The sequence below is a fragment of the Oenanthe melanoleuca genome, chromosome 2, assembly GCF_029582105.1.
Source record: "Oenanthe melanoleuca isolate GR-GAL-2019-014 chromosome 2, OMel1.0, whole genome shotgun sequence".
Lineage (NCBI taxonomy): Eukaryota > Metazoa > Chordata > Aves > Passeriformes > Muscicapidae > Oenanthe > Oenanthe melanoleuca.
Genome location: NC_079335.1, coordinates 26,821,335 through 26,841,949, shown reverse-complemented (window position 1 = coordinate 26,841,949; position 20,615 = coordinate 26,821,335). Strand labels below are relative to the sequence as shown.

Below are 20,615 nucleotides of genomic sequence, written 5' to 3'. Positions count from 1 at the left end.
TGTGACGCGGGGAGCCGCCGGTGGCCCGCGCCGCCGCCAGGGGGCGCGCGCCGCTTCAGGTGGGCGCTGTGGAGCCGCAGCGGGGAGCGGCGCTGGCGGAGCGGCGCTGTCCCTGTCCCTGTCCCTGTCCCTATCCCCGTCCCCGTCCCCGTCCCGCTTGCCTCTCCCGCGCCATCGCATCCCGCTTTTGCGGCACGGGAAGGCTGACAGCTCCTTGACGTGCGCCCGCAGCCCAGGCGCCGAGCCCAAAGCTCCGCTTTGCCACAAGCACGCACCCACGGGCAGCCCCTGGCACACGCTTGGATAAATTCCCAGTGGGATGTGGGATACACTCCTCCCTCACGGCTCCGCTTGGGAAAACCTGAAATCTTCCTGCGGCTATTCCAAAGGGAATTGGGTTTTCGCTCCTGGGAGAAAAACGGGAGGGGATGCAGCGGTGCGCTCTTGGCTTTACTTTCGGGGGTGGCCCCATGGCCCCGGCGCGGCACCGCCGTCTTTCCCTGCCCGTAACTCGTGCTGTGGCGGAGCCACCTTCCCTCTGCTGGAGCGGGCCATTGAGAGATGGCACTGCCTCCCCGTCGGGGCCACCCCGACGGTGCTGGGGGAGGCTGGGGGGAGCCTGGGTGACCAAGGGCTTGGGGCGACAACAGACACGGACGGGCCGGGAGGCCGGAGCGCTGCAGGTCTGCTTATCAGCGCCCGAGGATCGGGGCGTCGCCGCCCGTCGCCTTCAAATCGGGCGCAGCCGCCTCTCCCGCCCCAGCCCGTCCCATCCCGTCCCGTCCCTTCTCTTCTCGTCCTGTCCCGTGCCGTGCCGGCAGCAGAGCAGAGCCATGCTGCACTGGGGATACGACGAGCACAACGGTAGGGAAGGGCGGCGGGGCCGTCGGGGCGGCCGGCGGGGTCCCGCGGGCGGCGCCTCCCCTGGGCTCGGCAGCTGCCGCGCCCTCGGGAGAGCTGGATGGGCTGAAACGCTCTGCAGCGTGAGAGCGAGCCGAGTTTGTCTCGGCAGCCTGCAAGGGGGGCGGCTGAGAGGTGTCCGTGCATGCGGCACCGCCTGCAGAGCCGGCCAGGCTCGGCTTGGGTCGGCTCTGCCGCGTTCCCGGTTGGGATTTCTTGGCTAGTTTAGCTGGAGAGTTGCGTGCACAGATCGAGTACGTGGTAGACAGCTGCGCTCACCGGAGCTGCTGCTGTACCAGCACTGCTTTTCTGATTCCAGCAGTGTTCTGCTTCGGCTACATGGTGGGAAATCTTAGTTACTTGACTGGATTATTTAAATGTATAACTATGCACCTAAGAGGAGATGCTTTTGGATTTTAGGTGTTCCATGGTTTCCTTCATCTTGTCAGTCTTTGAAGTCCCAAGATGGGCTCATCAGCAGTCTTAAAGACTTTGCTCTGTTTTGCATCTTCAGTCATGCAAACGCTGCTCCAGTGTGCAGACGGTCTCACAAGCCATGCAAATAGAAATGAAAGTGTTTTTGCAAATTGCAGGCTCAAGTATGATAAAATACATGGAATATCTTATATTGTCTGCGCACAGAGAAATTAAATGCCCTGACAGTAAAGGGAGATAGCTATATATTTGCATATATTGCTGCCTATAAGAATATGCTTTGTGTATATTATTACTTATACTTTGGAATACAGTTTGTGCAAGTACTACCTTTCTTTCCTGGCCCTCTTGTTCCATCTTTTCTGGATGGATGTACTTTTCCTGAAAAACTGGGTGGTGGTGGTGGATCACAGGGATGTTGCAATGATTGGGTGTGTTATCTGCTGTTGTGCAGTCTAGCCTACCCCTCCCCTGAAGACGTAAATGGGTCTTGTTTTTCAAATTTTTTTCTCCGTATGTTTCTATGCTTTGGGCTTCACCTGCACGGTCCAGATAAGAAGCCCACTTTCCCCCGCTTATCCTGTCTCTTCTTGTTTGCTATTCTCAACTTCTAGAGAGGGGAGGCCACCAGAATTCCTCCTGGGATAGACCTGGACCTTGCTTGAGGCCCTATCTATCATATAAAACTCTATCTACTCCTGAAGCATGTCCTCCCCTTCCCCTTGGTGTCTGCAGAGCTGTTTGTCTCACATACTCTCACTCCTCTCTTTTGGTTGCTGTTGCACAGGAACTTTTTCTGCTTCTCAAATCTGTTGTCCCAGAGGTGCCTTGTCCAGCAGTGGGTCCATCCCGGAGCCAGCTGGCACTGACCCTTTTGGATATGTGGAAAGCTTCAGCAGATTCTCACAGAAGCCACACTTGCAGCCTTGCTGTGACCAGTATCTTGTCACACAAACCCAATGTGGAAGTTCTCTGTTGCTTTGATGTATGTGTTTCTGAAATGCAGAAAGGCATTATTTTATATCTGTGAAACCTTGGCCTTTGCTTTCTTGCCACTTCTCTTACCTCACAGTTTTGATGTTGCTTATAGAGGCATATGTTTGTAGAGGCATAGTACTGAAATGCTGAAAACTGGCCTCAGTGTGGCATCATGCATGCTTTTCACTGCTGCTCAAGGTTCCTGTCAGGACGGGAATGTTCTTGCACCTCGAGTCCTTTTTTGTTCACAGGGGAATTACTTCAGTTAAAGGCAAATCACAGAATGAGTAAGGTTGGAAGGGACCACAGTGGGAAATCAATTGCCTTCGGTTTACTATTTGTTTAGTGAAATACATGGTAATTATTTACATGCATTTTCTTTTATTGCAAAAATTTCTCTCGATCTAGTTACTACTGTAATGCTGAGGCATTTTATATATAAAAGGGATATTAATTCATAAAATCATAGAATCTTTTAAATTGCAAAAGACCTTTAAGGAACTTCATTTGAGCCATAACTCATCCATTTTTCCTGTCTGAGAATATTTACATCATTTCAATAGCTGCTTTTAAAAAGGTAGTTAATTTTACCCATAATGAATTTTAATTGCTTTTGTTTGAGCTCATCTTACTATAACCTAATATGCAATCAAATTACTAAGCAAATCTAAGTTTATAAATTAAATGCTCTATGTTTGATAAACTGGGCATTGGATTCTCTTTAGAAATAAATGAGGATGTGATCCTGTCAAGGTCAGACCATACTAAAATAATTAATTTTATATATATATAATAGCAAACTGGAAGAAAAAAGACCCTAAAACCCAAACCCTTTTTCACCTGTACATGGTCCATTTACGCACCTATAGAGGCTCACTGGAACTCAGCTGTCTCCTGCAGTGTCTTCACTGGGCTTGTCTCAGGTTATCCTGTTGATTAAATTTGTAATCTTTAGTTTCAGCTGGATCAAAATGCAGCACTGTGAGGTGCTATAGTGAGTTCTATCTCCTGTTAAATTCCTGAGTGCCTTCATTGTGAGATTTGTTTCATGAGCTGGATGTGTGCAGTGCTGGTGAGTGGTATGTGCATTGATAGCCTGACCTAAAAGTGTCAGGCAGTTCATTGCCTGTGGTAATGCTGTGTCCAAAATAAAGGCATGAAATCTTCAGAGCAGATGGTTCAGTTTTTTTGTCGTAAATCTCAGTCACAATGGCTTTGATTGTTAAGAGCTACTAGAAAATTGCCTCTAGCAAGAGAACATTTTCCCAACAGCAGGAGAGGATTTCATAAGTTCAAAAATTGGTATATTAATCATTTTCATTCAGTAAAGGAAAAAAATGAAGGGAGCTGAATTAATGAGTTATACTCCCTGGATATGTCTTAAAGTGCTTATTTAGAAAACTGAAGTGTACATTCTTTTAATATGGAGGCATCTAATTCAGATCTGAATTCAGAAGAAATTTTCACCCTGGAGATCACACTGGCTTAAATCTGATTGTATGACATGCATTTGAGTATCTGTTTCAACAGTAATGACTTTTTTACAACAGTAATACACAAAGTTTGCACTGATCTAGGGTCTGTAGAAATTAATTGAGTCACAGATTTCTTGGAGTGGCAAAAGCATAGTTATTCTAGATTGTTGGTTGATTACCTAGTAAGGAATACTTCTTGGTATAACCTAATGGTACAAAATGAGCTGAAGTTTCTTGATATTTTCTTGTGTATTTTGAAAGGTCATATGTCTGTTAGTTTGTTTACTGGTAGATGTTTAATCACCATAGCAAAACAGTATTTTGGTCATCTGAGCCAAGAATAAGTGCCAAACCAGCAATAATGTCTTTTTAGAACTGGCTATTGCTGTTAAGGAATTAGGTAGTGGCAGAATCACAGCCTTAGGTCTTCTTTTTGGCAACTTTGTATTATTTCCGACTGCAAGTCATCCATATTATTTAATTCAAATAACTGTAGTTATTTCTGAGACAGCAATAGGAGAACAAATATATTTTTTCTTTTTCTCTGTTAAGGAGTATAAAAAATATTAAAATTAAGTAGCAATAAGCTTTTTCAAGGCATCCCAAAACATGGTAGTGTGGTATATATATAAATCATGGAGTGGTGCTTCTTACAAATAGAATTTTGTGTTATATCCCTAACTACAGGGTACTAGGATCTAAGTACAATTAAAATTATATTCTAAGTTGTATCTAATTAGAGTATTGAATAGCTTTGATGACCCTTTGTGAACTGAGAGCAAGTAAGTTTAAACAGTTTTATGTTTCAAACCAGTAGAATTTTTATCTTCTGCCTTAGAATCTATTTCTTTATTGAGTTTAGTTAATGAAATAATTTACAAAAGTATTTTTTAACAAATCAAGACTGAAGTCTTTGTTCTGAGAGCTAAGCCTTAGGCTATTCTTTACAAGTTTTTCCCACTTCTGTTTTCCAGTGGTGCTTAGAGGAGAATCATTCTCTGCCCAGGTGCTGTGCAAGCTGTGGCCCCCCGGCGCTGTGGGCGCTTCCTCCCTGATTTACTGCCGGGGTGCATGGGTGCTTTTAGCACCTGTGAGTTTCTGTGTTCACTTCTATTGAAGTCAAGGAGAGAAAAATATGTAGCAGCTTTTGATATTAGGCTATTAGCCACTGCACTATATGTTTTCATCCTTTTTTGTCATCATTTTTATTTAAGTGCTCAGCCATCCAGAAAGACCCAAAGCAAATTTTTACACTGAGGTCAGTTATCTTCAGTATAGAGAGTTAGTTATGAGGATTTCCAGTGATGCAGATTTCATTTGACCAAGTTCTGATGCTCATATTTAGTTTTTCTTATATCCAGTCTCTCAATTGATTTATTGTGCTTCTTACCCATTACAAGCCTGGAGGAAAAACAAGTTCTGTTCTCTTCTTCATACTGAAACATCGTTTGCCCTGCAGACTTTCACCTTTCACCTTTCTCTTTTTCCTTTCTTCTTTCACCTTGCTTTCCCCACCTTTCCATCCTAAATCTTGTTTTCTGTCTTTATAGAATATATTTCCCAGACAACTTATTTTTCTTTACCCTCTTATCCCAATATGGTTAAACAGTGGCACATATATTCTTGTTGTGAAATATTGTGTTTAGTAGGTAACAACAGATAACTCACACATCTTATCAATGAAGCTTTTCTTACTATTTTGGAATGTCATTTGCCATTTTCTTATATGTGTATTACTGATTTGTTAGCTTTTCAGGTGACATTTGACTTATCCTGCTTGGAGAGAGGAAGGTTGAGATGTGTTGATTAACAGCTTCTTTAGTCCTATAATTTCTACCTAAGTCTGGTGAATGGTGCTGCATCTGTGTCTGGAATATCTACTCTCATCAGCTGAAGGCAGTAGAAATCCAAACCTCATAGAGGCACTACTGTCCTGAGTGTTCCTGTTCTTTGATTTTGTCAGTGCTACACTAGTGTGTGTGTATGTGTGCCTGTGTGCATGGACACTTCATGATTAGAGGGTGACAGTCTCTCTTTCTTGTGATAGCTGGTGTGCACAGTTGGTGGGCTGGGAGGAGGTGATCGGAGGTGCAGCAGTGTTTAGGTTCCAGGCACTGTCACCAGGCTCCAGGAACCACTCAGCATTTTCTGAAATCACCAATCGCCTCCCCATCTCACTCAGAGAGATCAGTGGAAGATGTGTCCTCAGGTTTTTTGCAGCAAATGAATAAGGCATAAAAAAATCCTTAATGCAGGGATTTGCACAGAAAAGAGGTAATCCTTAAAGACACAATGAGACATGATATTAGGCAAAAATGGCGTGTCAAAAATTTATTGTGACATAGTGCCTGTTGGATACATGATGCCTGATTTGAATGAGCATTTGTTGTGTCTTGTGCATAGCTGAATCTTACCTGGGAATAATTAAGTATCTACATACTGCATGTGGCCTTGTGTAAAGGTGCATGCAAGAAGCTTCATGAAGGGGTCCTGAGAACTGCTATTACAATATGATGCAACAAAAGTAGCTGAATATTTTGATCTGTGTTTTCCTGATGCATCCTTTTTGAATATAAGAGATGCAGATGAGGACAATTCAAGCAGAGTTTACTTTGCTAAAGAGGGCACTGTCAGCAATTTAGACTTGTCCAATGCATTGCAGGGCCTGCCCACTGGAAGGAGGTTTTTCCTGTCGCTAATGGAGACCGTCAGTCACCCATCGACATCAAAACTGAGGAAACCAAGTATGATCCCTCCCTCCGTCCTCTAAATCCCAGTTATGATCCAGCTTCTGCTAAAATCATCCTTAACAATGGGCACTCCACCAGTGTGGAGTTTGATGACACCGTCAACAAATCAGGTTTGTTCCTTTACTCTTGCACTGTAACTTCCTCCACCAATTCCTAAATAGAATGCCTACAGCCTGGGCACATGTCACTGTTGGGTATGAACTCCTTATAAACAGTAAGGCTTTGCTCTTCTGGATGAGAGGTTCCTTTTCCCCTGTCTTTCAGGATGATGCAGTGTGGGAATGTATTTGGACACAAGTTCAAGGTTGTGTTTCTCATAAAGTGCTGGGATTCCCTACTCACAGGAGTAGTTTGATCCACCCCCACCAGCGGGATAGTGCCAGCCCCCTGTTTGAACAGTGTTGTGTACAATTTTTCAAATGCTGCTCTCTCTCTCTCTCTCTCTCACTCACTGCAGATGAATCCTTTATGTCTCATTACAGGTTCATTCCAACCGAATCACTCAAATCTCTTATCTGAATTTAGCTGCAGGTTTGGTTATTTTTTTTCCCTTTTTACATACAACCTATACTCAGACTTCTTATGTAAAGTAAGAGTCAATACAGAACAAGTGATATAGATACCTTTTCTTCTCTGAAAAGTATTATTGCCCCCATCTTTTCCAGGAGTAGCTTCCCTTTTTGCAAACAATAATTCTTATTTAGAAGCTCTCTGGTTTATCATAGTCTTTGTAATGTAAGTGCTTTAATCTTTGAAACTATCTCTTGGATTTTGGGCAAGCCAGAATGCCTCCCCTTGAAGCTGTAGGAGTGCAGATTCTTCACGCACTAAAATCATCTTGTGGCTGTGTGAGGCTTAGCTGAGGATCCAAGACCATATGATTCTTTCACAAATGTCAAAGCCAGAGAGAGACTAATTTTTGACAACCCATTAGTCCTGAGGATTAGTGGCAAGTGGGAGAGACATGGGTGGAGACACCATGATGTTTTTGTTTCCTGAACAGTATTAGTTTTAAACTTTCTGTCAACATTGGATGTTGCCTGAAAGCCACAAGCTGACCATCAATGATCGGTCTGACCTTGTGTCAGATGACAAAGAACTTCCCAGAGCTAATCTCTGCTTCGAGCCTAGTAGGTGCTGGTGAACTAAAACTCATCTCTTACAAAAACAGACAATCTTGATTTCAAATTTTCCAGCGATGGTGAACCTACCACAGCCTTTGGTAAGTTGTTCTAATTGTTAATTACCCTCATAGTTTAAAATAAAAACAGGTAATGAATGTGAATACACCAAGAACCTCTTCCACTCTCTTAACTCCATCCATGAAGTGACAGGGCCTGAACACAGTGTTTCTCTAGGCCTCCCCTGGTACCAAAGCAATGTTAATGCAATCCTTCTCTTACTGCTTTCTTCAGGCCATGTCTCCAAGGATATAGTTCATATTATGAGAAAGCACTGACAGATGTTGATCAGATAATTAACAGATGGAATCCTCAGTCTCCCTCAGTAGACTCCATGTCTTGTATGTGTGGACCAGATTCTTCAGTCCACAACCATAAACTGAGTAATTCATTATTTTCCCTAATATTTGTCACTGACAAACTTTATCAGTATTGTTTTTGTTTTCTTTCAGGTCATTGCTCAAAAAATACTGAATTTTCTAGGGCCCAAATTTGGCTTCTGGGGCACCTGTGTGAAGTGAGAACTCCTGCCATGTGTTGGTTTCATAAAAAAAAATCAAATTAATTGTTACTAAATACTTTAGCATCTTCTAATGCATTATTAACTGACTCCCATATGAACTATTTCCTCTCTTTGATCAGCATTGGAACTGGGCTGTCAAGTCTGTAACTGTGTAAGTCTGTTTATGCTCTTTGGTACCACATTAGCTCCATTCTTTGAAATTCTTCTACTGATCTTCTTCCAGCATTTTTCGAAATTTGAGATACTGATATTTGCCTTAAAAATTTCTGGCTACCCTCTTCCTTAATTACTGTTGGAATTAAAGGGTTTTATCATGTGGCACAAATACATCAGCAGACCATTTTCGACATTTTTCAGCATAAGTATTTCATGCTGGTGCATTTCTACATAAGAGTTTTTCCTCAGCCAGTTAGAACACTGATCTTTACACTTCTTTTTCTAGGATCCTTTGCATCCAAGTTTACAGTCCTTAAAAAAAAGGAATTTAAAAGTGCCACTGCCCCATCTCCTCTGCTAAGTTTATAGGCTGTGTAAATGCATATTTTTGAGTTGAAACTTTAAGGAAGTTAAATATTTTTTTCCCACAATAAATAGTCCAAGTTTCTTTTCATTATCCAACTACTTGTGTTAGGAAATAGGCAACTCTAAAATCCTTCTTTCATTTTTATTTGGTGTATTTTATTCCTAAGAAAGTTTAGGTTTTGGACTAAAGCTAGAAGAGAGAAAAATTGCTATTGTCATCCCTACTGCTTTTAATTTAAGAAACATATGGTTAAATATCCTCTCATTTCCCCTTTTAAATTTCTTTTATGAGCCAGTAAACTATTCCAGACTTATTCCCAAACACTCAGAGGACATGCGGATCTGGGAGAGTGGAGTGATTTGTTTTGCTGTGAATAAAGAATCTGAGTGTAATTACATTCAAGGCTCTGTGAAGAGATATTTTGATTGTAAGTTTGACAAGAAAATTACAAGCACTTGCAAAATCAAAATAATGAAAAGCCCACCCATATGCATGTTAGTTGACTAGAATTAAAACAGAACAGAATAGAATTAGAAAGAATAGAATAGAGGAGACTCTTTCAGTTGGAAGGGACCTGCGGCAATCATCTTGTCCAACTGCCTGAGCAGTTCAAGGCTAACCAAAAGTTAAAGGATGTTGTTAAGGGCATTGTCCAAATGCCTCTTAAACTCTGATAAGCCCAGGGCTTTGACAACCTCTCTAGGAAGCTTGTTGCTGTGTTTGACCACCATCATGGTAAAGAAATGCTTCCTAGCATCCAGTTTAAATCTTCTCTGGCACAGCTTTGAGCCTTACCCGCAAGTCCTGTCACTGGATTCTTGAGAGAAGAGTCCAGCAGCTCCCTCTCTGCTTCCCCTCCTCAGAAGCAGAGGAGTGTCCGAAGACTGAAGTCTGGTGTGAGGTTAGAGGATGTGGGTGGAGACTCCCGTTCTCTCAGTGAAGCCTTTTCCTCTGCTTGGGTTTCCAGTGCTGACTGGGGGGCCGCTCAGCGGGACCTACAGGCTGCGCCAGATTCACTTCCACTGGGGATCCAATGATGACGCTGGCTCTGAGCACACGGTGGATGGGATGAAGTATGCAGCAGAGGTAAGGCTTTACATGGAGTCATCTGTGCTGCTAAGCTTATGGCTAGTTTCCCATTGCAAGAAGTGTTGCCCTTCCTCTTCCTGCTTTTCATCTTCCCCTCATTTTATCAAAAGACAACTGGTCTCCCTGAAGTGTTGCGTGTTTGGTCCTTTCTCAAAGGAGAACCTCTTTGAAAGCTTTGGAGAGGATTAAAAAAGATTAAAAAAGAAGACAAGAGCTTGATAAGAGCAAGACTTAATGTTCAAGAGTTATTTTAAACTTTGTCTTTCATTGTTTCTTCCTTGGAGAACATTTTCAAAGTCATCTTCAGTGACAAACCACTGGATTTGGGGCCTATGTAGTGTAAAGTTTATGCAAGACTTAGGAATGTTGCATTTTGTGGTGCGCTTAGGAATGTGGTGTTTATGACTTTGAGAACCACACTTTAATATCTGTGGGATGCCTGCTATCTGTGGGGTGGCTGCTGTCTATGGGGTACTGTGCTTCAGTGTAGGTGGTGTCCCACAGGGGGAAGTGCACCATCTGCTCTGGCATGGAGCATTCACTCCTGCTCTGTGTCATTTGGTGCATTTGAGTAATCTGCAGGAGAAAGTTCTCAGTATGAGATTCCTCTTTTCAAATGGAAGTAACATGAAATATTTTCAGGAGACTAAGATCTTTAAAAACATATGATTCAGACAGTGTCAGAATTTTCTGGGGTTAAAAAGAAGTAAAAGTGTAAAAAATAAATGGACAAATAAAAGGCATAATACTACAGAAGAAAAAGGTATAATGTATGCACTGTGGTGTCTTCAGATTTTACTGGAAATGCTATGAGAGATCCTGTTCAGGAAAAAAAGATCGGTTTTCTAACACTAATGGGGAAAAGTGACATTTGCAGTGTTTAAAGGCTTATGTTTTCCACAGGAACCAGGTGAGATGGAATATAAAGAATTAATAGAGGTGCTTTAAAACCATTAAGTACCAAATCCAAATTTCTAGCTGAGAAAATATATGTTTCCCATCTAAGAAACCAAATGGAAGGAGAAAATCCCTCTGAATTTCTAGCCAGTCTAAAAGCCTTTCTGTTACCTGTTGGTTGGGTAACCCTCCACAAGAAGCTCTCTAGATGTCACTTTGGCATAAGAAACTCAGAATTAATATCAAGGCTTCTGAATATTGTTCACAAAAAACGAAATACCTCAGAAGGAGACATGAAGATGGTTTCAGTGCTCACCTTTGTAAGGAAGATGTGCAAGGTTTCAAGAAAAAGCATCGACTGAATTGAAGAAAGAATTAATGTACAGGTAAAGAAGACTGCAAGGTTTGGCCCTGAAGCCCACCAGGAAGCAGAAGGGATCCATGGCTCCATTCTCTGTGACAACATATGGTCTGATCAAGGTCTATCTCCGTAAGCTGCAGTGACACAGAGGTGGTAAGACGGGATATTCTCCTTAGAGAGAAGTCACAAGCCATTGGCAATGGGTCTGTACCCAGAAGTGTTTCACACTCTGTTTGGGGTTTTGTTTTTGGGAGGGTTACCTTGTTGAGGTTTTTTTGGCAAAGCTGTGAGGGAGTGGGAGTGGGCTTTTAGTGGCTGTGGGAATTTTCCTTTTTGTTCTTTGCTGAGGTTTTTTTGGTGTTGTTTTTTTTTTTCCAAATCCACAATAAAAGTAATTTCTAACTTAGAGTATCTGTTTCCTTTTTGCATATGAAAAAATGTAATTTTTTAAAAGTTGTTCAACATAGGTTCTCTGAACTTATAATAGGGAACACTGCAGACACTATGAGCATCAGAGTGTAAAAGCACTTGAGAAAGGTTTAGTAGACTGTGTTCTCCTCCTGGTTTAGTGTATAATAATAATAATAATAGCAGTAGTAATAATTCTTTGCAACTTTCCTTCAAGGATTTCTAAGTCTGTGAGCCAGCATGTGTGTCATCGTGGCTGTACATGTATTATTATTGACAACAGTGGGATTCCTTACTTGCTGCACTTACTTCAGCACTTTAGAGCCCAAATACTTAACAGATATTGATATCAAGTAAGACCAAGTAAGAGCTCAAATTTAGAGATATGAAAAATTGAGTCATAGAGGTTAAGGAAGGATTGATATTTAGAATAAAAATCTTCATACTCCTAAGATCCCTATTTCAACCATGCTTCACATAGAAGTCCTTTAAAGCAGGTTTCAGCTTTCCTAGATTGTTCTTACTTTACTTGTCTTGTAGTTGCTGTATTCCAAAAGGAAGCCTTTTTTTCATGGGTTCATCCCAGTTTAAGTCATTCAATGAGTTGCTTTTCATCATTCTTGAAGTTCAAAATCTGAAAAGATGGTCACCAGTTTTAGAAAAGCCAATCTCACTCCCTGCTTCTGAGTATCTTTAACTAAAAACTATATGTAATAAGATTTACTAATCCATTGAGGATTTATGAAAGTAATTAATGTTTGTGAAGTACTTAGAGTTAAGTGCTGTGTGAGTGTGCTCTCTCCAGTTTGGCAGTCAGACCTTTGCTCAAGGAACAACCTGGCACTTCTGGGGAACCAGGAGCTCCCGTCATGAAGTATGGTCAGGAATTAGGAAACCTGATTTAACAGGAGCACTTAAGTGACAAGGAAATAGACATCACAGGCTTTTCCTCTTCCCTTCTGGCTGGGCAGTGTCTTTAAGCTTCTTAAGCAAATATGACACTTCCAGAATATTGCATATTGGAAATGCAAATGCTCAAACCTGAGATAATCAAGCTGCTTGTAAGGACATCACTATTGGTAGTCATAGAAAATAACATTTGAAAAGTGTCAAAAATGAAATGCTGATGTTCCTATAAGCTAATCAAGGGGAAAGGAGTCAGTGCAAGTTTAATGTATATTTGCTGTTTTCTAGCTGTTTATGTGGATGATTAATGTTGCTGAAAGCTTGATTAAAGAAAAAGAGGAATAAAATACTAATGACATCCTCATGAATTTCAATCACTTTTTAAAATCAGCTGTACTAAAAATGGATTTAAAACCCCGAGTTATATAACCATTGGCTTTTTTTTTGTCTTAACTTCTTGGTTCAAAATCTGGGGACCCAACACTAATTTGATAGGCATTTTGGTGTGCTGATTGCTGCTGAATTTTTGTAATCTCAGCCACTGGAAATGCTTTTGCCATTTGTGTGAACTACATATTTACTGATTTCATTAGATATCTGCATTTAGAACAGTGGATGATTCTGCATACATAAGAGTGAAATAGAGTATCAAACCCAGTAAAGTAGTAATATTCATTTGCCACTCCTTGAGTTCAGCGAGAGTTGATGCTGTCTGTGTCTCTTGCTTTTCAGCTTCATGTGGTCCATTGGAATGCAGAGAAATATTCCAGTTTTGTTGAGGCAGCTTGTCAGTCAGATGGACTTGCAGTCATGGCTGTATTTCTGAAGGTAAAAAGAGAATGCTTCAGCCCTCAAAATAAATCTGCCTTATAAGCCTAAAGAGATAATGTGATGGTTGGTGTAATTATTGCTAAAAAGATACTTATTTTATACTTATTTCCTTAATATCGTTTAGCTGCCAATACAGAAAGCTGTGCTTCTTTTAAGAATAATATCTGCTTAATAGATTATTCAAGACAGTCAAACTTCAGTTTGCTTAGTCTGCAAGCCCATATAACATTAAATGTGGAACTTAATTCAGCTTCCACTGTTTGGATCCCAGCAACTTGTTCTTGACTAGCATGTTCCTTTAGGGGGACAGTTTGATTTAAAGGTTTCTTTAATGTTTTTTTTTCTGAGCTAGTAGTTTCTTCTAGAAAACAATAATAATTAAAAAATGCAAAACCAGAAACTGGAGAATTCCCAAATAATTATTTTAGACCTTTTTGCCTTCTCTACCTGTTCTAAGATTAAATTCATGCAACAGCTTCACTGACTTCTGTTTGAAGAAGCAGATGGGGAATTCACACAATCTATGACAGAAGATAGGGCTTTGGTCAATTTCTATGGTTTCTGTGGCTGACACAGCTTCCTGAGACCAGCTAGCACTGGTGCTGGCACAGTCAGAGAGCCATTCCATGCAGCAGTTACAAAGAACTGCTTCAGCAATTCAGTAATTCTGCCTTTCCAGTTTGCATTACAGTGACTCAAGGGAAGTATCACTGGATTTCTTAGCACACAAATTCAGTTTGGAATGTTCTTACATAAGAACAGTGTTTTCAGTGTTATAAGCAGTTTAAATTTCTGATGTTAGTATGTAACTTTTAATATCCTGCATAATAAAACATGAAAGATAAATGGTTTCTATTCTCCTGTGGTGAAAAGTTTGTAATTCTTTTGTAGCTGAATTAATTACTATGAATAGCCAGAATACTATCAGCAAGGGAGTGGATCTTTTTTGTGACCAGTATAATTTCTAAGGACCAGCTAGTCAAAGGCTTGTATAGAAAATGCATCAGATCTTATAGTCACTGCAGTTATATAAAGCAGTTTTTTTATGCATTTGCTTTTTATTAATTTTTGTTGCTTTTCTCTGGAGTTCCACTGTTTCTTTTTTCTTTGGTGTTAATAGATTGGTGAATGCAACCCTCAACTGAACAAGATTACTGACCGCTTGGACACCATCAGAATTAAGGTGAACAAGTGCTTCTAAAAAATACTAGCTATACTGGTGGTTGCTTTTGCTGGGATTTTTTATTTTTCAGTAGGGATTTTTATTTTCTGAAACCTGACTGCTACTCCCTGCACCGTCATGTTTCCTTACCCCTAGTGATTGATATCTGATTTGAGACAGTTAATGTGCATTCTGTTTAAGTTGAAACCTAAGTAAAATGAAAATAATGTTTACACAGCAAAGTATCAGAGGAAAAGGCTAATTCCTCACAGAACCCAGTCTTTGATAAATCTGTTGCTATGAGGATGGTAACAGGAGAAAAACATACTTTATGGTAAGTTGTAAAAAAGATGAGGGAAAGACTTCCTTCCCTGTTTTGCTGAGGAACAGGGTGAGAAATAATCCATGGTTAGTGTGCGAGAAATCAGCCAGACTCTAAACATGATGTTACAGACAGACATCTCTGGTCTGGTATCTGGTACAGGGAGAAGCAGAAGTAACTCCTGGGAGGAGTAAGTGGGGAGGGAAGCAAGTGGCAGTAACCTGTGGGGTAACTCTGCCAGCCCCAACAAAGACCATGTTGAAAGTCTAGTATCTTCTGTCTCCTTCCCACAACTCCCATCTCTTGGTCATCTGTAACTTTGGGGAGCCTGTGCTAACATGACACTTTTCATGGTGTCCTGCTGGCATAAAGGAAGGTCACAGCAAAGCTGTCACTGAGGTAAGGCCTCATCAGAAGGGCAGTGATGAGGACCTCCTGTCATCACCCAAGATGCTGCCAGCCCACCTGATAGTGGAACAAGCTCTACCTCCTTTGGCATGATTTACCTTGGCCCCTTGCTTTTAAATAATATTATCCTGGTATTTCTTTTTCTTTTACTTTTTTCCAGGGAAAAAAAGCACTATTCACAAACTTCGATCCCAGCTGTCTGCTTCCCAAGTCCCTGGACTACTGGACTTACTTTGGATCTCTCACTGTTCCACCTCTTCTTGAGAGTGTCATCTGGATTGTTCTGAGAGAGCCCATAAATGTTTGTTCTGAACAGGTATCTTTGGATTTTTCACTGCTGTAGAAATGCTGCTTTTGTAAGAATTGAAATTGTAAATGCCACCCAAAATTACGGTTTTTTGTGGACCTTGGCACTGCAGACCTTACAAGATTTTCAAAAGCTAATATTTGTATGTCAAATTTATTCTGACTAGTTATCTTTCTTGCTTTAACAGTTATGTATTATTCATTTTTAAAAAGAATCTGCATACTCTAAAAATCAATAAAAAATAATCCATAGGGAACTTAAATTAAAAAAGTTTCTGGTGAATTCTAAAATTCTGGAATTCCAGTTGATTTAGTTATTTGCATATCCTGCTCAAACCTCATCTTTAGCATTTTTATCTTGGAGACAAGTAGTAAATTTCTTCCTGCATTCTAAAAGCATAAAACTTGATGAATTTGCTAGAATTATGGAAAGGGAATACTACTGTAATAAGCTGAGGTTGTGCTAGGCTTCTTTTAGGAAAGCTGTGATTCGACATAAAAGAGTCTTTTTGCATTTTTTGTTAAAGCTTCATGCTGTGTCTTAACTTGGCAACAGTGACACCCAGTGGTCTTATCCTCTCAGGTGTAAAGTATTTCTGAGTAGAAACCACATACTCTGGAAAAATGGTAACTTCAGTCTTTGCTAAAAATGTTAAGACAGTTCCCTGAATGGGTTGCTTGTTATGAGACCTCAGATTTCTGTTTGTAAGAGAATTGAAGTCACTTATTTGCTCAATGTGTGTATTTTTCACATCTGTCTCTCTTCCTCACTCCCCTCAATCTGGCTTTGTAAGGCTCACTGCAATGTATATGGATCTAGGATTGAAAACTTGTGTTAAGATATCAACTTTCCAAAGACAAGCCATTTTTCAGGTTAAAAGCTTCTTATTTTGGCAAATCTATAATCAAATGTATACAGAATGTTTGTATGATAAGAAACATAATCTTATCTTTTGGCAAAAAGCATTTCAGAATCTCCAAACTATGAAATCCAACTGAAAAATATAAACCCCCTCTGGTTTAGATCAGGTTATGGAAGATGAAGTGTGAATAAAGGAAACAAGTAATCCTTATGCACAGTTTGGTGTTGACATGTATTTTGGGATATTTTCTCAGTAGTCATCCTTTTTCATTTACAAGAATAGAAATAGTGAAATAGCCATTCTCCTCATGACTTAATAAAATACACTTCTTTCAGGTGGAAAAAAAGTGATAAGTGTCTTTAATATTTGCATTGTCACATTTTTCATTAGTATTGATATGAACCTTACTCTCTTTGGTTACAGCTGGCCAAATTCCGCAGCCTCCTGAGCACTGCTGAGGACGAGGTCGCCTGCTGCTTGCTGAGGAACTTCCGGCCTCCCCAGCCTCTAAGGGGACGAGAAGTCAGAAGGAATTGAGTAAATCCAGAGTGGCCTCCCTCTGAAACCAAAGGCTGAATTTATTTTAATAGTTAATATACTTTGTGATTTTTAATTTTTTTTGTGAGTTGTTTTAACAAGCAGGTGTTGTTTTATTAGTGGTTTCCATGCAGTCATTTCTCACAGGCAGGTATGTCCAGAGTTGTCACAGGTTTATTGATTTTAACAGGTCTGACTGGGTTTGAGTGCATTGGCTTGAAAGCACTGAGCCATCAACATTGTATACACAGAGATCACTGCTAACCATAAGGATGAAATGTGGTGAAGGAATTGACCAGATTTTGTCACCAAATTACTGAACAGGATCCCTGGTATTATTGACAGTATAGGATGTTCTGGGATTATTCTTCATGAATAACATAACATTTATCTTCTGTGTAAACCTCATATTGCATTTTCTCAAGGAAAAAGTATTTCAAGGATGATGTAATTTCATTGCTGACTTCTGCAATACCATGATTGCTTTCCTACAAAAAACAGTGATGACTAGCAGCATTTAAGTCAAAAAGATATTTATATGGTCCTGTTATTCTGGCTGCTTCATAGCAGTAATCATGTACTGATTTATGTTTTTTTTAAAAAAGCAAATAGTAAGGATTTTGTATATTGCAAATCACGTCAGGTAGATTAGGTATTCCTGAATTAGGTATTTCACAATGTCAGAAGATGAAATTGTCCTGAAACCTGAAAACTGCAAGGTGGGAGAGCATAGAGAGAGCTGTTTGTGCCTAAATCCAGACTTTTGCCACTTAAAGTCAAGAGGCAGGGGTAGCTGTTGTTCCAGACTTGCACACTGCAGTGTGAACCACAAGCTGCTTACCTCTCATCTCGCTGTGGAGCACAGTGCTATCCAGCTATAGAATGTCTCAAGATGCTGGCTGGGGTTCTGCTGTCATAGCTGAACTTCAGTGGTTGCACTTGCATTCCAAGACCAAAGAGAATAGTCAGCGAGAGCCAAAGAAATCAGAATCAACATCTAATAAAAAGCTCAGCCTTCTATAGAATATGTTGAAACATCTGTCTTTATAAGCTGACTTGAGCCTGTGTTTCTCTCAGGAGCTTTTTTTATCTGAATATAATTGGGGTTTTTTACACCAAATATTTTAGTTAATGAACGTGCCATAGGATGTAGCTTAGGATAGAATTCAATTTATTCTCAAACTGTGAGAACTACATAGTGAAATTCAGTGATACCTGAAAGAGGCAGCTAGAGGTTTTACTGGCAGCAACTAACACCAATCTCTGTAGTACTTCTGACAAATTAATCTTCCATAGCTGCTCTCCTTTAATTGATTTTTAAATAGGTTTTATATGCTCTGCCTTTTACCTCAATGGGTCATTTGATCTTAGATGAGCAAATGAGGGAAATCACAATCAGGATTGACTTTATATGCTGTTTTAGAACAATAGATTAGATAAATAGATTTTTTTAAATTAGTTTAAGATATGTGAACTTTTTTGTTTTTTCCTCCCCAGAATATAGCTATTATATCCTGCAAGGCCTCCCAATGCCTTTTGAATATTTTCTGAAGAAAAGAACACAAACAGACCATTGGAGAAATAAAAGGCATTTATCAGTGCTAAAAAGAAAACCGGGAGTGTGTTGCATGTTTTCACTTCTTTTTTTAGATTTAGGATTGGATCTCGTATGTTTCCCTTTTATGTGAGTAGCTACAGAATGTGGAAAAAATGTTTACAAATTACAGGAAGGATACAAAAGATCTCTTTGTCTCTGAAGAGAAAGAAATAAGGCTACTGGTTCACATTGTAAACAGAAGTTTTACGTATTTCTTACATATTGTAAACAGGGGAGTAGATTCAATGCTTTTATATATTTATAAGGATTTTATCAAAATAAAATTTGGATTTTATGAATGTGTCTTGTATTTTCTATTGTAGAGCCTAGAGTTTTACAGAGAAGGCTGTACTTTTATAATTAACACCTGCAGCTTTAGGTTTGAAAAAGATTGTTACCCATCATTTGAAATCTGTCTTTGGACAGTGTGGTATTAGGTATGTCTTTATGTTCCAAATAAAATATTTTTGGCAGTGGTAAGACCTGCAATCAATTCTGCAAGTTTCTGATAGTTCATTTTGAACTACTGACTGTTTTTAATGTTATGCTAATAAGTTTTAGAAGAAGTCATTCAAGTAATTCCCCTTTTGTGGAGATGCCATATTCATGTTAGATTGGCCTAGCTGAAAGTTTGGTGACATCTGAAAAAGAACAGAAATGCTCAGTTGCCTGAAATTCCTTGGGACAGCTTCTCACGTTATTCATCCCCTCCTACTCTAAAGTGAGAATTTGGACACAGTCTCAACTCTGAGCACTTGGTTGCACCCTCAGTCACTAATTTCCCCTATGCTCAAGCTATACTGAATCTCAAACAGACTACTCAATGTGCTCCCAGAGAATCTTATCTCAAGTGTGAACTCCATGTTGTCCTCTACAGCAACTGAGGCTGAAATATGTCATCATCCCCCCTGCAGCTGCACGTCCCTTTGATCAACTCTTAGCTCTCTGACACACTTTATGTTTATATATAAATACAGCCTTTTACACAGCCTTTATATTAAGAAGAACGAAATGCTCAGTGACCAAAAAAAACAGAGTGTATTTGCTGAAAAGTAGCTGTCAAGAATTGTGGACTGCTGGGAGGTTGATCACCCATAAACTTATTCTCAGAATTAAATAAACCACAGCAGAGCCCTGGGGTCAGCTTTGCTGGTTTTGGCACAAGAGGGAAGCAGTCAGCTCTCCTATGCTTATAGCATTTGCCATCATTCTCATGATATTTTTAATGCTGCACATGTTTAACATCAGCTGGAAATTTTCTTTATATCAAATAAAAAACCTGAGAAGTAGTGCTCTTCCCTTCTGGAGTACAGTGGGCTGAAGATACACCAGACATCTATTTGATGCCGTACATCCACTTGCTATGTACCTATGTTTTCTCTTCTGGTTTAGAGATTTGTCTCTCAGTTGCTTCCAGACATGAACTGGGACCTAAAGGAATTCTAAGAATTAATTTGAAGGAAAAAACCCCCAAGTTGTTATTAATAAAATAACTTCACAGGAAAAAAAAGTGGAATATGGCATATGAATAAAATAACGTAAATCAAATATATATATTATACAGTTTCTATAAACTGAATGGAAAGGAAATTCTGGATTTAGATTCTCGAAGCTTTAAATATGCAAGGGACAAATTACAAGAAATTACAAGAAATAAATTTTCAGATGTTAAAAGCTGCAAATAATTGAGAAACTTGGAGCACCTTCAGGATGTAAGATCAGCATGAAGGTATGAATACCAGAGGAATCTTGCACAAGAGATGTGGCCTCTTTCTTTTGCTATCTATTAATTAGTCTAAAAAAGCATGGTGACAATCTCCCTTATCACTCTGCTGCTAGATGGGCTGCAACTAACTTCTGACCTAGCTATTACATTTTTTGTACTCCCACCCAATCTGATCTTGCTTTCTAGTTATTGATGTGAAGTACAAAGATTTGGTCTGGGATTTAATCTCTCAGATTCTGCTATTTCTGTATCTCTTACTTGTGAAGTGCTAGGCTCAGTGACAGAGGACCTTCTCTGTGTGACTGCTGTTTTTGTGAGACAGGAGATAATACTGAAATGCTGAAACAAAAATGTTTCTAAATTCATGGTTTCAGGTTCCTATTTCTGTCAACCTCACCATCATTTATGCCATGTACAAGTTTTCACTGTGGTGAAAC

General features: G+C 39.8%; 1 protein-coding gene across 1 annotated transcript; it reads left to right on the top strand.

The window, feature by feature from the left end:
• Positions 1-769: 769 nt before the first annotated feature.
• LOC130249323 (carbonic anhydrase 13-like) lies at positions 770-19,622 on the top strand. The gene is made up of 7 exons (XM_056484001.1): positions 770-864; positions 6,451-6,648; positions 9,733-9,851; positions 13,159-13,254; positions 14,378-14,440; positions 15,310-15,465; positions 16,742-19,622. Exons 1-7 carry the CDS (start codon positions 834-836, stop codon positions 16,853-16,855), a joined length of 777 nt encoding a protein of 258 aa, XP_056339976.1. The 5' UTR covers positions 770-833; the 3' UTR covers positions 16,856-19,622.
• The last annotated feature ends 993 nt before the right edge of the window (positions 19,623-20,615 follow it).